The 14,769-nt window shown below is 44.1% G+C and overlaps 1 protein-coding gene across 1 annotated transcript in view; it reads left to right on the top strand.

Moving 5' to 3' along the window:
* Positions 1-14,769, top strand: part of znf827 (zinc finger protein 827) — a 71,950-nt gene that overhangs the window by 28,609 nt on the left and 28,572 nt on the right. The window contains exon 5 of the mRNA XM_037116731.1: positions 5,660-5,938. Within this exon, the coding sequence (XP_036972626.1) occupies positions 5,660-5,938 (279 nt within the window). The remainder of the gene's footprint in view (positions 1-5,659; positions 5,939-14,769) is intronic.

Below are 14,769 nucleotides of genomic sequence, written 5' to 3' on the forward strand. Positions count from 1 at the left end.
TACAATTGTGTTTGCGTGTGTCAGTTTTATTATGACTGAGAAAATGGTTTATATTTAATGATACTTTAAGCTGTTTACGAAACAGAAAATGACCCAGAAGTGGGTCTGAAGCCCTGATGCTTTACATGGAACAACTGTATTTTGGTCAAAAGCTTTTGATGCGGATTACCTGGTTGTCTACATTGCATGACTCATGACTTAAAGCAGTTTAAATAGTAATATTTGCCATTCACAAAGTAGTTTCAGACTTAGAATTTCACCTTCAGTTCAGTATTTTATGCCATTGGTAAAGTTGCAATGTGACATTGAATTTTTCTCAGCGTTCTAACATAATGACACAGCACTTCTTAAACAAACTTAAGAAACATGCTGCTCTAAGGTGTACCAGGTCCAGGCCTTGTTTAGATGCATTTCACCATGTTGCACAATATCAAAGGATAAGCTTGGAGACGATGGCAAGATTGATGGAAAAAGGTTGACCGAGGTTCAGCATCGGGGTCGAGGCTACGGCTGCCAGTCTTCCACTTAATGCTGTGTAATTAGATTGAGATCTTGAGCGAGGATGGGAGGAAAAAACCCTGGGAACATTAGATTAATTAAAAATTTATGCATAATTCATAATTAAAAAGGAATTCATAATTTGAAATGATTAGCGCCCTCAGCGCCATCCTGTGACCCCGCCAGGATGCACAGGGACTGGGCCGGCTTAGTTAACTCCCCCTCGATCTCGCACGCCCCGGCTCCACATGGATGCCCCCCGGGTGCCAGTTGCGCTTCACTCCCAGACTGCACAATCAAGCAGAGGCAACTCCCAAAGGAGCCAAGATGGCTCCTCGCAATGTCAGTCCAGTGTCAAGTGGCGGACATCTTAGTCAGGGCATCATTCAAGGAGAATGAGGAGGGATGTAAAAAGATAGGGCGAGAGGATGTTGAACTTGAATGCATGATGACGGGTTTTAATGAATACTGCTTCTTTGATCACAAAGTTTTCCCTTTGTTGGGGGGCGGAGTTAAAGATGGAGGGTTATGAAACTGAGAAGAACGGGGCTCAGATCTTTGTGAGACTTACCCATGCCACGGAGCAGCCAGGGAGGGAGAGGTGAGGAAGTTCCTCCTGGGACCTCTAGACTCTATTTCTTTTGACCTCCCTGCCAACCTAGATTGAATGTGTACACGAGCAGCTCATCCCTCCTGCTTTTACACTGCTGTCTCAGTGCCTCAATCCCACAAGGCCTGGGAGAGGGAGGGGTGGAGGGAATGGGGGGTGTAGAAAAAAGCTGGAGAGGGAAAGATAAAAAAAAAAAGAGAGAGAGACAGATAAAGTGACAGCATGTGAGGGAGAGGGAAAAGGAGGCAAAGAGGGAGTTGCATCGAGTTCCCCAGGCATTAAAAGATAGTGAACTCTTCCTGACCTCTGACATAATAAGCATATCGTTTTTTTGGGCTGCCCTGCTTTCCATTGAGTCTTGTACTGATACCCTTTGATTTTTATCCTTGCACGCTGACACAACCGTTAGCGATCCAGTGTGATCCACATTTTGATTCAGAGATGAAAGCCACCGGAGCACTTTGAAATGCACAGCCCCTACCCTGTGCCCAGTGGACCCTGAGTTAATAATGACAGTGGGCACTGCACACCCTCCAAACACCACCCCCACCTCCCGCTGCGGTGACACAGGCACAACGAGCTTGACCCTGGCTGGGTGTGAATAATTGGCATGCAGGGGGTTGTGGGAGGTGTTGCATCTGTCATGATGCTTCTGCAGTTGTCTTATTTATCTTTTTCCTGGGAGAGTATCTTGCATGCAATGCTTTGGCTGCAGTGTTATGGGGCGCAGTTAGAATTTTAACATTGTACATTTTTAGACATTTTGAATACTGTCACGGATATTTAGAGAGCACAGATTATTTTTTCGAGTCATTCTCCTGGTGACAGTTTATTTGACACTATCATTGCAGCATCAATTGTATGTTCAAGTGTGAAGGTATTTCAGTTTTGTTGCACCAGAATTTCAGAATCTGAAATGTCTTTTCTTTAGTTTTGTCTCTCTGTAAACATCTAGATTTAATCTACATGTCCCTTGCTTTCCAGCTCCGCATGAGCAGACACAGGCAGGCCTTTTGTGTGTGACCTCTGGTCCATACATCCCCACTGCAGCCATCAGTATCACTGTCCAGTGTCTAGCACACTGTCAGCTATTGTTGGGTTCTCAACCTGCCCCACGTAGCCTTGTGCTTCTTTTTTTTTTATCCGGGAGAAAACAGCAGCCAATTGTCAGAGGGGGAGCAGGCCGGCGTGACAGAGGTGGAAAGCTAATGAAGTTATTTGACGGCAGCCCTGGCCACAGAGCGAGAGGTGAGGCGTAGTGGACAAGCGCCTGGCAGCGAGACGGATGAGGCGCGAGAGAGAAGCGTGGCAAAGGGGAGAGAGTCGGGCGAGAGAACGACGATGGAAGTAGCATTGGTGGCAGGTGTCAGAAGGGTGTGATAACATGGAGACACACTGATAGCATCGTCACCGGAGCTAGAACCATCCATACAGTGCCATGCGATGTCAGGGGGCTGACATTGGCCTGGGTACATACTCACACAGGCAGGAAGCTTACAGAAGAGATGCCAAGTCACCCAGAGACGCCTACCTCCTCCTCAGATCTGTGTTCATTTCACAAGATGCTCTGCCAGAGACTCGATGCTCATGACGCTATTGTGATTGTGAAATTTGGACAGACAAAAGGCCAGAGTGTGAGCTGAATTGTTCCTGTTGGTACTGTGCTCTGTCTTTTTTGTCATTGAGCTTAGAGGAATAAAAAACGTGCCCATTGGTTTGGGCTACTAAATAATTCATCGGGCTATGTAACATAGATTCTTAGTGGAAATACACTCTATTTATAGCAACAATCCAAAAGGTCACTGGAGTGGTGTGACTTTGTGTGTGAGTGCACGTCCTGGGGTTGTTTTTGTTCTCGTGAGGCCACAGAGAAGAGGAATTTAAGAATCTAAGTTTGTGTTCAGCGTGTTTGTCAGAAGCTTATGTGCAGCGCAGCTTGACACACAAAGTAAGCATTTCTTCGAAGATAAAGATAAGTATGTGTCTGCGTGGGTAGACAGGATAGTGTATTTTTATGTGTGTTTGTAAGGCGGTGACCAAGTGTGCTGTCCCTGTCTGATCCGACATGGCCCAACACGCTTCTAATTAGAGGACGTCCTTCCAGGTGCTGACCAGGTTATACTTAGCCTGCCCGCTGACATCTGACGGTGTGACATTTCCAGCTGGTGCTGTGTGCGACCCTGCGCCACTGCCCCTGAACTTGAAGGTCACTGCCCCCCTCCCACCCCTCTCCACCTCCACCTCCCCCACCGTTCAAACTCTTCCTTTTCCCCCTCTTGAACTGCAGCCCAAGCCTGCCATAGAGTGGCACTGTGGCATAGTGGCACCACATGGGTGGTCAAAACACCAGCACCTGTCCCCTCTTCCTGCCCCGTATCCCCTGTCCCTGAGCCCTCTATCCCTCCGGCATAGATCATCATTAATCAGAGGGGTTGGAGCCGGCACAGATTGATGATGCGGGCAGGGGGCGGCAGGCCTGTGGCTGTTAGAGATGTTAGGTGAGACGGTAGGGTGAGGAGCGGAGCAGATCTCTGCTGGGGCCAGAGGAGACTGGACAGCAGTCTGCCCAAGAGTGATAGCCCCTCTTATATCCATGCCCTGTGTGTGTGTGTGTGTGCGTGCGTGTGTGTGCGTGTGTGTGTGTGTGTGTGTGTGACAGATAGGGGTGGGTGGTGTACAGGTTGTTCAAAACTGTTCATGTGTCAAGCCTTGCGTTAGGTGTTGATGACGTGTTTTGATGTGTATTTTGGTACCCTACTCTGTCACAATCCAACTTCATTGGAAACAAATTAATGAAACACTTAAAATCTGCATTTTAATATATTTTTGAACTAAATCATGACTCAGATTTTAATTTGAATATATGGATAATTGTAGAAGTATGTCTCAAAAGCTTTAATAACTTTGTTATCTTATTGTTATCTACTTATTACAAAATGCAGATGACATTATATTCCCAGGATAAATCACATTAGGTTTTGATACAGATCCAGATAAAAGGAAGGATCCAGGAGTTGTATCTTACTTTCTGTGACATTGCAAATTAGGGTGTATTTCAACATTTTCCTTTAATTTTCAGTGAAAATTAAAAAAAAAAAAATTATTACCTCAGAAAACCTGACAGAAAAATGTTTTCAAAACCTTTCAATAATATGTCATATTTTAAAACGACATATATTACAACAAACACAGGAATTGGGCTAAAAGCTAAATTTGTACTTGCATTCATTTAGCAGGTTCAAGTTTCATGTATGCTGATCTGTACTGTCAACAGCCAGTCCACTTCATGGAATACTTAGTACTGTAATTAGTGCTGTAAAATGTCACGGTGCACCTGTAGTAAATCAGGTTACAATAGTGGACAATAGTATCCTTTAACCTTCCCCATGGTTCCCATAGTTACACTGACTAAAACAAAGATATCAAATAACTTTCCACAAATTGACAGAATGTGTTCCAAAAAACACACTTCACCACCGTCTCTGTGTGTTTTATTGCCATTTTAAATTTCATAACGTTGTAAGCTATAGCCTGTGTAAACCTTTGTTTTAGCACAGAGTGTAGTGGAGCGCGCTGAGAGACACAAAGAGAGATGCTTGCCCGCTGTTCTTTTCTTGGCGACTATCGGAAGTTGCTCCATGTCTAATTATTAATTATTCATCTTAGGCGGATTAGATGTGGCCCAGTTTCTCTTGAAGATGACTTTAGAGCAGAGGGATCCATGTGACAGTTCATTCCCCAACCTAGGCTACACACTGCAGAGATGGCATGATAAGGCTTCAGCCGATTGCTATCTTGCTCTACAGAAGTACAGGAATTATTTCATGTTCTTACGCCTGAAGAGGATTCAGACGAGAGCCAGGGCGAGTAGGGATGAGGAAACTGGACTTAAAGTAGAATCGAGATGAGAAGAAAGTGGAGAGAAATGAATGGGGTGGTGAAGGGGGGGCCGTGTGAAGGAGAAATGAATTGGGAATTTGTTGTCGATGCTCTAAAGACCGAGAGAGAGAGAGACAGTCATGAGGTTGCACACTCGGTGTTGGCCCACAGCACGCCAACTGTGGTGTCTGAACCAGTGACAAGACTGTGAAAATCCGCTGTGGGCCACTTTGTTGTTTCTGTTTAATTTGCACATTCATGTATCATACTTTATGTTGTTTGTGTAGTCATCCTCTCGCATAAGTGATGTTCAAGTGATGTTCAAGTTCAGGAAATGTTGATATAATGTCCCTGTGGGATATTAAACTCAACTTCAGGTGTTGCTGTTTGTTTTTTATCAGTTAGCGTCAAATTAAATTAAGGTTAGATGCTCATCTTGAGCCGAACGATAAAAGGTACACAGAATGCAGTATGTGGCCCTTAAGTGCATGCACATTTTAGAGACTTTTTGCTGCCTGACACTGAGATGCTGTATTAGAAAGAGCCTCCACATGGCCTCTTGTTTTCACTATGAACCTCACTTGTTTGGTCAAAACCAGTCGTTAGTCTCCCCTTACATTCTCTGTCTTAGTACCTCTTCATTCCTTCGATTTCTATTATTTCTGTCTGCAGCGGCCAACCAGAGAGAGACCCTCAAGTCTCCTTTCCACCTGAAGGAAGAGCCCAAAGTGGAGGAGGCGCTGAGCCCCAGACCATCCTCTCAATCCCAGAGCCAGGTCCAGCCAAGCTTCCCGGCGTCTTTCTGCCAGGACGGACCAGTGGGGACAGCAGCAGCGACTGAACGCCCGGGGCCACTGAAACCAAGGGAAGGAAGTCCCATGGCGAAGAACAGCTTGCTGAGCCAGGATATCAACGTCAAGGTGGCTTCTGAGCTGCTGATTAAGCTCTCAGGTATTATTTTTATTATTCTAGATACAAACAAAACATAAAATGTTGATGCTTATTGTGCAAGTTTGTGGAAAAAAAAAACTTTGCGCAGACAACCTTGAATACCTTTTAAAAATCTGTCTCCTCTATCCAACAGTATTTCTAAGTCAGAACAGTTCATGCACTGTGTTAATGATATTTGTGGTGCTGGTCGGCTTTTTGAGTGTCAGATCAGCCAATAGCAGCTCAGGTTACGACACATAAAAGGGTTCCGTTGTTCTCTACCATAGCTCACCTAACCAAGCTGAAATTGGGTGCTTCTCAAAGGTGGGCAATGTGTATCTGTGGGGGGAAAAGCATATGGGGTGAAATAGTTTCTTTGAGGCCTCCAGATTGTGGCTGCAAAGACTTTGTGTCTTCAGTGATGATATTTGGGTAACTTGTCTTGACCCCTCATTTTCCTTCTACAGCCCCTCTTTGGGCATCTATTTTTTTTCCCCCATGTTCTTGTGAACAAGGAGTAGTATGTTGAGGATCAGTTCTGCTTTGTGTTGTGCAACAGCTTCCTGTCTGATGTCTTTTGGACAGTTTACACACTGTTTAAAACATTAATGAAACACAATGTGATCACTTGTCAATAGTTTTTTTCACATAACCTCAATTAAAAACAGTTTGAAGACAATATATTACTCAATCAACACTGTTGATTTTAGTAAATATATGCATATTCTGAGCTTGATGCCAGGGACACAAATGTTGATGAAGGTTCTCGGCCTCAGGTTTTATCGACATGTTGTTTGCCCTTCACTTTTGTTGAGGGAAGGATCCTGTTCACAGTTTGAATGCAGTCTCATCAGCAATATTTGGGTGGTCCTGTTTGTTTGGTCGTGATGTTGTCAGCCCTTTCCATAATCTAGAAAAAATCAGTAGTTACCTACTCTCTGAAGTTTGTTCTTTCATTTCCTGGAGGCATTTCTTCATCAGAAGTCATACAGAGTAGGTATGTTGGGTTTTAGTGTGTTTCTCCATGCATCTCTCATTGACAAAATAAGATTCTCTGATGAACCATCCGTCTTTTTAGATTCCTTGCAAAACACTGTGTAAGGTGATTGTATCATGATTGGGTATAAAGGGGGCATCCTAGAAAGGCTCAACTGTTCACAATCAAGGATGGGTTGAGGTTCACCACTTTGTGAAACACACCATTGTATAAAGGATAATATGACACAGGACTTTATAAAACCATTGTTGGCTGTCTGTGAGTTCATTTGGAAATTATTGCATTCTGTTTGTATTTACCCACTATTTGGGAATCAGCATTGTGTATTTAACTCAACCTTGACTCACCTCTTGTTTTATGCCAGACAGTTAAACAGTAAGATATTTGACACACATCATGTTTCAACCTGTGTGGACCACTCTGACATCATCTAGAGCAGCACTGTCCAGACAGACTTTACAGCTTCTGATTTGAGCTCAGCAAGAATGTTGCTAACAAGTCCTCAGGCAGAGACTCAAACCGAGCTCTTTATTTTGTGGCACAGTGCGTCTGCTGCTGCGCTGTTGTTTTTTGAATACTAGACAGTTTGTGTCGCTGCTAGATAAAGTTGAAGCTGCTGCTTGTTTTAGCCTACATACAAAATCACTCCTGAGCGCCAGGGCCAGTTCAAGTGTGTTATGGACAGGTGTTTGTCCGCTGTGGGCTGCTGGAGTGTATCTCTCAGGCTGTCAAGAATGAAATTTGCTGAAGTATGTATCAGTTTGTACCAACACAGCTGGTTTCCCGAGCTATATACAATAAACCTTTTCTCCCACCTGATTTGACTGTGTATTTTAATGGCCTCATGAGCTACATATCCTTTTGAGAAAAATTCTGATTTCATCATTGGAATGATTAGTACGCTAGAATTATGCAGCCATAAAATGTGACACACACGTGAAAATATGCATCCGTCTACAGTGTTAAAAACCAAAGCTAGAGGCAGTCTGATGGTGGCGCAGTGGGGCGTTTCTCCATCCGCCGCTCTTCATCCTGTGCCAGTGTGTGCGTGCCTGACAGACACCTCACACACCGGTTGCCATTGTTCTCTCTGGGTTGACTGGTGTTCACAGTGACTCATGCTGGCTTGAAGCTCTGTGGTACTACACGTGTGCTGCTCCACTGCCTGCCCCCAGGTCACGTTTCCCCTGTGTGTGTGTTTGAGTGAGTGTGCTTTTGTGTAAGGAAGACAAAGATGACATGATTACCACTTAAAAACAACAGAAAAACCTAATTCAAGACGTTCGCCTTTGTGTTAAATCCGAGAGAAAAACTGAGAGAACGATGTGGGCTGTATCTAATTCCTCCACTGTACTGCCTCCAACCTATGTTCTTTGTTTCATCTTTGTTATCCCTCTTTCTCTCCCAGCATTTTTGCCATTTTCCAATCCCCTGCACTGATGTTATCCTGCCAGTTTATTTGGTCCTCAAGCAGCACGGCCGGCGTTTATCCCCTCCCATCACTTACACTAGCTCTGCAAGGTTGACCTAGGTTAGGGAAAGATGCTGCAGCGTTCATCCGTCCGCTGGCTCCCTCTGCCCCCTCACACAGTCCTCGGAGCGCAGTGCCGTCCATTGCCATGGCAACAGCGGGGGCGGTAGATGGAGAGGGCCGTCTAGAGTGACAGCCTTGACAAGAGTCTGGACCCTCAAATGACCCTAGGGGGAAGGGAAGGAGGAAAAGATGGCGAGGCGGAAAGGAGAGAGCCAGGGAAAGGTCAGCACCGTTACAGTCACGTGTGATTACGGTCATGAGGTTCAAGGGCATCTACACTGTGACCTCTCTCTGTCCCCTGTTAAAGGTCAGCCCCGGTGCGGATACTAGAATAGGGAATCACACTGGGGATTTTAGGAAAAGTGTTTTCTTTCTACAAAACAGCTATGAGTGCTTATTTTCTCAGTCTTGCTTGTCGCACAGAAAATGGACACAGCCTAATTAGATTTCTGTTGCTCATCCCTCCTCGGCCGTGGCATTGGACAATCGGAGCAAGTAGGGTTGTCATCATTACTGGCCATTGTGCTGTAACATGAGTTGCATCATCCCTTTAACTAGGTCACCCCCCCATACCCCCCCACCCCTTCCTTATCAAACATTGGTTGGTCGTGTTGAGTCGCCTTGCTAGCGCTACCTCCCCCACATCTGTTTAAAACCAGGCTGCTGGTGTCTGGGGGCTAATTACGCCGGGCTAAATAGTCCCTGGCGCCAGAGGCTAACGTGTCCTAGCAGATGGGCACTGGTGTTGCAGGGCAAGGGGAACATGGCGTCACAGGAAGGGAGGGGGGAGGCAAGGGGGGGGGTATGTGTGTAAGGCCCTAGGTGGTGCCCTGGCAGACTGGCATCGTGTGGGTAACAGCCGTGCCACCCACTCACCATCCAGCCACCCTCACTATAGGTGTGAAATCACACTTTGTACTGGCTTAACTCATTCCTCATTCCTTAGGAACAGGCCCTCCATCTCTGAGGACATTTTACAGGCCCTCTCCCCTCTGCAGTGCTCGTTACCTTGCTAATAAAAGTTGCATTAAGCAATTTTGACCACTAAGGTGCAGAATGACTTGGAATCAAACTGGCAGCAACACAAAATTTTCATGATTGAAGTTCTTTTAGTTCATATTTTGGACAATAACAGCCTACTTCTACATGAACAAAGCAATATGAGCCTTTTGTTGTTACCAACCAAATGTAGATCTAATATTAACTGGTGTTTATCCATGGTTTCCTTGTGTATATCCTCGTAGTTTTTTTTAAGAAAGTGTATTGTTTTGGTCTTTGTCTGTGCGTCAGAACAATTAGCCGAACGCAGCGAGGAGCTAGAAAGTGGGTGTTGATTTCCAGAAGCATTGGCAGGTCTTGCAGCAGTGGCCAAAGCTGATTGATTGAGTGATAATTAACGCTGTTTATAATCAAAGGATGCCAGCTCCACCTGGCTTCCCCTCAAAAGATTTCACATGATTGCCTCGACTGCAGGAGCCACAACCAACTGACATACCACATGTTGTCGGCCCGCAGCGTTGATGTTCTCATTGTCAGCTGGATAATGTGACAGCTGAATGACTAGGTTTCTTTTCTCTTTCCACTTTTAAATTTAACCAAAACATTTGTTTTTGCCCTTAAAATGCATTCATTAAATTGCAAAAGATAAAGTGGCGGAATACAACTGCTGTAACAGACCAGAATGACGAGTGCTGGTTGGTTGTGTCTGATTTCCTTGAGGTAACCACAGCGTGTCATGGTGCATGGTGGCTTTGCTCTTCGGCATGAAACTGGATACAGATGAAACACACACATTACATCACCTGCTGCCTTCAGGTAGCTGCAGGGATTTAGTAAACCAAAGTGGAAGGCTATATGAAGTCTAAAAGCAGTTTACAGTCACAGATGCAGACACACTTATTCACATAATTGTATGTTTTGTTATTTATTACATGTTGTTATTTAATTGCTGAACATTTGCACCACTCACATGTCCATTGCAGAATGACCAAAGTTTCAACTCTTAAAGTTGTTCAGTGTCAAGCATGCAAACAGCCAGTTATCACCAAAACACCAACACCTTGCCTTAGAATATTTTGTTTGTATTACATTTTGTTGCACTCCTCCTACGGACAGTAAAGCACAGTTAAAGGTTGAGAAATTATATTAACACTAATTGTGCTGCCCAGCAACTGTAACATGACCCAATTATATAAAATGTTGAATTTAATTCAAAAGAAAGAAATACTTTCTTCCATTTTATTTGTGACCATTTTTCACATTTTCTACATCACCAGGACTGTGGTCACAAAAACAAAGAAGGGATAAAAAAAAAAAATCTGTAAACACAAGACACCACTCCCAATCCCAAAGTGTCAGTATAACAAGTGTCCATTTCTATGGCTTCCAGGAGAAAACACTATCAAGCAAGATAAGGAATGAATGAAAAACTAAGCACAGGGAGAGCTGAAAATAATATTTGTTATACAAAAATATTTATTTATATATTTAATATGGTTATAGATATATATATATATATATATATATATATATATATATATATATATATATATATATATATATATATATATATATATATATATATATATATATATATATATATATATATATATATATATATATATATATATATATATATATATATAATATTCAGCCTTTATTCTTCTAGTTAGTACGTGAATGTAATGCTCATTATCTATCCTCATCTTGACATAAAAGGATTTAGTGTTTACTCAGTAAAGCTTAACACAGCAGACTGTGTAAGCAGGTCACCATTTAAGTCACAACACTGGCATTACTGTACAGTATTACTTTATGTTAAGCTCGACACGGCTCTGACAGTGTCCTCATCATGCCCCCTCAATGTGGCCGCTCGCTGACCTCTCCCACTCCCACCCTCCTTTACTCCACATCTTCTCTTTCTGTCTCAGTGGCTTCTCATCACTGCCTATAGTTCTATTTGCAGAAATACAGAGTTGATTCCTCTCACCCTTCGCTGTGTGTGTATTTGTGTGTTTGTTTCCTCGGTTGGTAGAAGCAGTGATTGATAGAATCAAGGAGGCAATCACTTGTCATCTCTTGTCGTGACCTCGTATGATAAAGCTTCATCAGCCTCAGATCAGCTCCGGCATGTGCCAAATGTTTTTGTTTAGGGCGGCTTTATAAGGGCCATATCTGGATTTTGATGGGCTGTTTATCAAGCACTCCGCTCCAGAGTCAGATGTAGCTGCAGCCTGTGACCATTGGAAGGCTGAACTACCCAGAGCTAGCTGGTCGAGGATCAATTGTAGCAGCAGCTGTCTGTGAAGTCTGCAGGCAAGGCTGCTGTGGCTCCCACATGACATGCAGTCTCCACACTGCAGCCTTTGAAGCGCCTGAACTCTTCACCCCTGTCTGAGCAGGTCGGCTAGAGAGCAGGAGAATAGAGAGATTGAGAGAGCGAGGGATGGGGGCAGGGATGGAGAGATGTGGAATAACAGAGCAGGCAGAAGGGTAGATAACGGGCGGAGGGGAGGGCGGAGAGGTTGTCATTTAGGCTCTAGCAATTCCTCATCCTTCTTTTCTTCCCCCAGCTCTTCTCTCTCATCCCGCTTTCTTCTTCCCTCTCTTACCCTCGGGTGTTCTTTTCCTGGCACTGTTTGACAATATCTTCCTTCTCTTTACCCCTCCTCTTTGCCCCTCCCACTGTCTGTCTGTCTGCCTCCCCTGTCCGTCTGTTTGTCCAAGTTTTTGTTCCTCTGCTGCCGATGCATCACTGCAGTGCAATAAATTGACTTTGCATGCATTAAATCACTAATGGTATGTGACTTTTTTTTTGTCTCAGCGTAGTTTCAGATCCATCCAGGGTCTGTACCCTCCTATTGTACATTCTCTGTGAAACAGGCTGTCAGTTCTGTGCAGATTCAAGTAGACACCTGAGGTCAAAGTTGATCACTAAAAACAGAGCATCGCACAAACCCCAGTCACTTTCATTCTGACTCAAAACTTGAGTAGTGCTGTGTCAGATGGAACAAGGTATGTATAGTGCATTAAGAGGAACTTGGCATACAGATCACATTCAGACACATTGTAAAACTGTGCAACATGGTTTCATTACAGACCACATGGTTCTGAAAGATGCTTTCATTTGCAGCCTTTTACTTTGTTAAGGGTCACACTGGGTTAAAAATTTTAACCTAATCCAGACAGACTTGCAATTTAAAGTTTGTCACTAGTTTCTAAAGCACACGCTGTGCTTTACAAATAGGATGTGCATTTGTCGAGGCAAAGATTGGAATCTTGAACTGAAAATAAAACTAAAGGTTCACTGCTTAATTCCCAAACAAACAGCCAGAAGGTGTGCAAAGGGTACTTAACTGTAACACCTGCTCTTTTACAAACCTTCAGGGAAAAATGGGAATGCTCATAGAATTTGGCAATAAAAGTTAAAATATACACCGGATGTGACAAATGAATCTTTTAAATTCTGTTTGTGTACCCTCCCTCTTTAAATATTGACTTTGAAATTGAAAATGGTGATGATACATTAAATGATCGGAGGATGTTGTAGCCGTCTAATGTTTAAAAGCCCTAACACACTATTGCCATCAGTGAGCGTACGTGACTAGTCATTGCGCAGCCCTAGTCGGCGACTTTTTGGCCGATTGAGCCAGTAGAAAAGGCGGTGGCTTGTCGGTGAGATTAATCTGTCTGATTGGCTGTTCAGTTTATGATCAGTACCCGAGAAAGAAAGGGAACGCCTCTTGAGCCTGTCGCTGTAGTATCTATCATGTCACCCATTTAATGTGGTCACTCCTTATTTTTCTCCTCTGCCTCTTTGCCATTTGCAACTTTTTGTCAGACATATTCTCGATTAGAAGCGGCTTTGTCAGCAAGAGTGGTGTCCAAAAAAATGCAGCTTAATCAGAACAGTTTGCAGAATGTGCTTGTAGAAGTCTTTGCGGTGTGTTCAAATGCAGCTTCTTGGCCGAGACACCGGAGACATGAGGCGACATAACAGTCTACTTTCGCCACAGTGAGTTCTTTGATTTCAGTTTGGTATGTCTGGGCCTTAAGAGGACAGATGTGGGATTTATCACAAATGCGATAAATTAGATCATATATAACGAAACAAAACATTAGAGGTTCGTTCTCCTGCTTTTTAATATTTCACAAATAATACCACGAAAAAAAAATTATAAAATATAAACCACCAAATGCCAGTTTTCATTTTGCACACCGGAGTTAAAAACCCTACAGTTTAACCCCATTTATTTTCCATGTTTCACTGGTTCATTTTGAAGTAATATTAGGAGGAACTGAAGCAACACTGACGCGCACAAAAAAGAAGAAAAGCTATGATATTTATTTTATAGAGTGGGCACAGGCAGTTTTTTTCACGTCTACACATTCCTCTAGACCTGCTTCTGTGGCCTAATGGCAGCTGGTGTATCACAGAGGAGGCTTCTGCACCAGAGGGGATGACACATAAGCAAGTAGACACACACACTCACTCACTCTGTTAGAGACACACACACACACACACACACACACACGCACACGCTGGATTGAGGCAGACTGAGGGCTGCTTTTTATGGCTTCAGAACATTAGGTCATGACCCCGACCAAAAAGCCACAGCTATTATCACTATGCGAGTGCGGCCACATTTTCATTTTATTTCATTTTGTGACAGGTAGACTTCTGATCCACCCTGCCGTGATGTGATGCTTTCAACGTGTTGTCAGCGTGTTTACGATCAAACATTTTCCCTCCGTGTCGTGTGATCTGTCTGTAACGGTTCCATTTGTTTGTCCCTGCGCTGAGAGCTCAAGTCCATATCATGCCCTGTTGTACATGGATGTGTTTTTGCGTGTGTGTGTTTTCGCAGAGCACAGCAGTCCACTCAGACTCTGTCGTTGGGCTGGTGATCCAGTGATGGAGGCTCGCTTGTCCCTTGTTTGACCCTTGCAGAGCCGTGCCCCCCCTCACCCTCCGCCCTCCCGTCTCTCTCCTCCTCTACTCTGCCCCTCCATCAGCCTCTCCTAGGTTACTCTTGGCCAGCTCCGGCCACCTGATTAAGGGATTAGTGGGGCTGATGGTTGTCAGTGTCCCCCACATGCTGGCTACTACCACTAAACCAGACACCTGGACCTCAGGGAGGAGGCAAGGGGGAGTTTAATTCATCTACATAAACACAGTAGTATACACACACACAAACACTGATTCAGTAGATACACGTGCGCACAATGGACTGTAGGTCCGGTCTTGGTGTCACACACTGGCCTCGTTCAGCAGAGGAGTGGAGAATGTGAGGGAAGGGGGGGGATGGCAGGGTTAGCACA

Source organism: Acanthopagrus latus, chromosome 1 (genome assembly GCF_904848185.1).
Source record: "Acanthopagrus latus isolate v.2019 chromosome 1, fAcaLat1.1, whole genome shotgun sequence".
NCBI lineage: Eukaryota > Metazoa > Chordata > Actinopteri > Spariformes > Sparidae > Acanthopagrus > Acanthopagrus latus.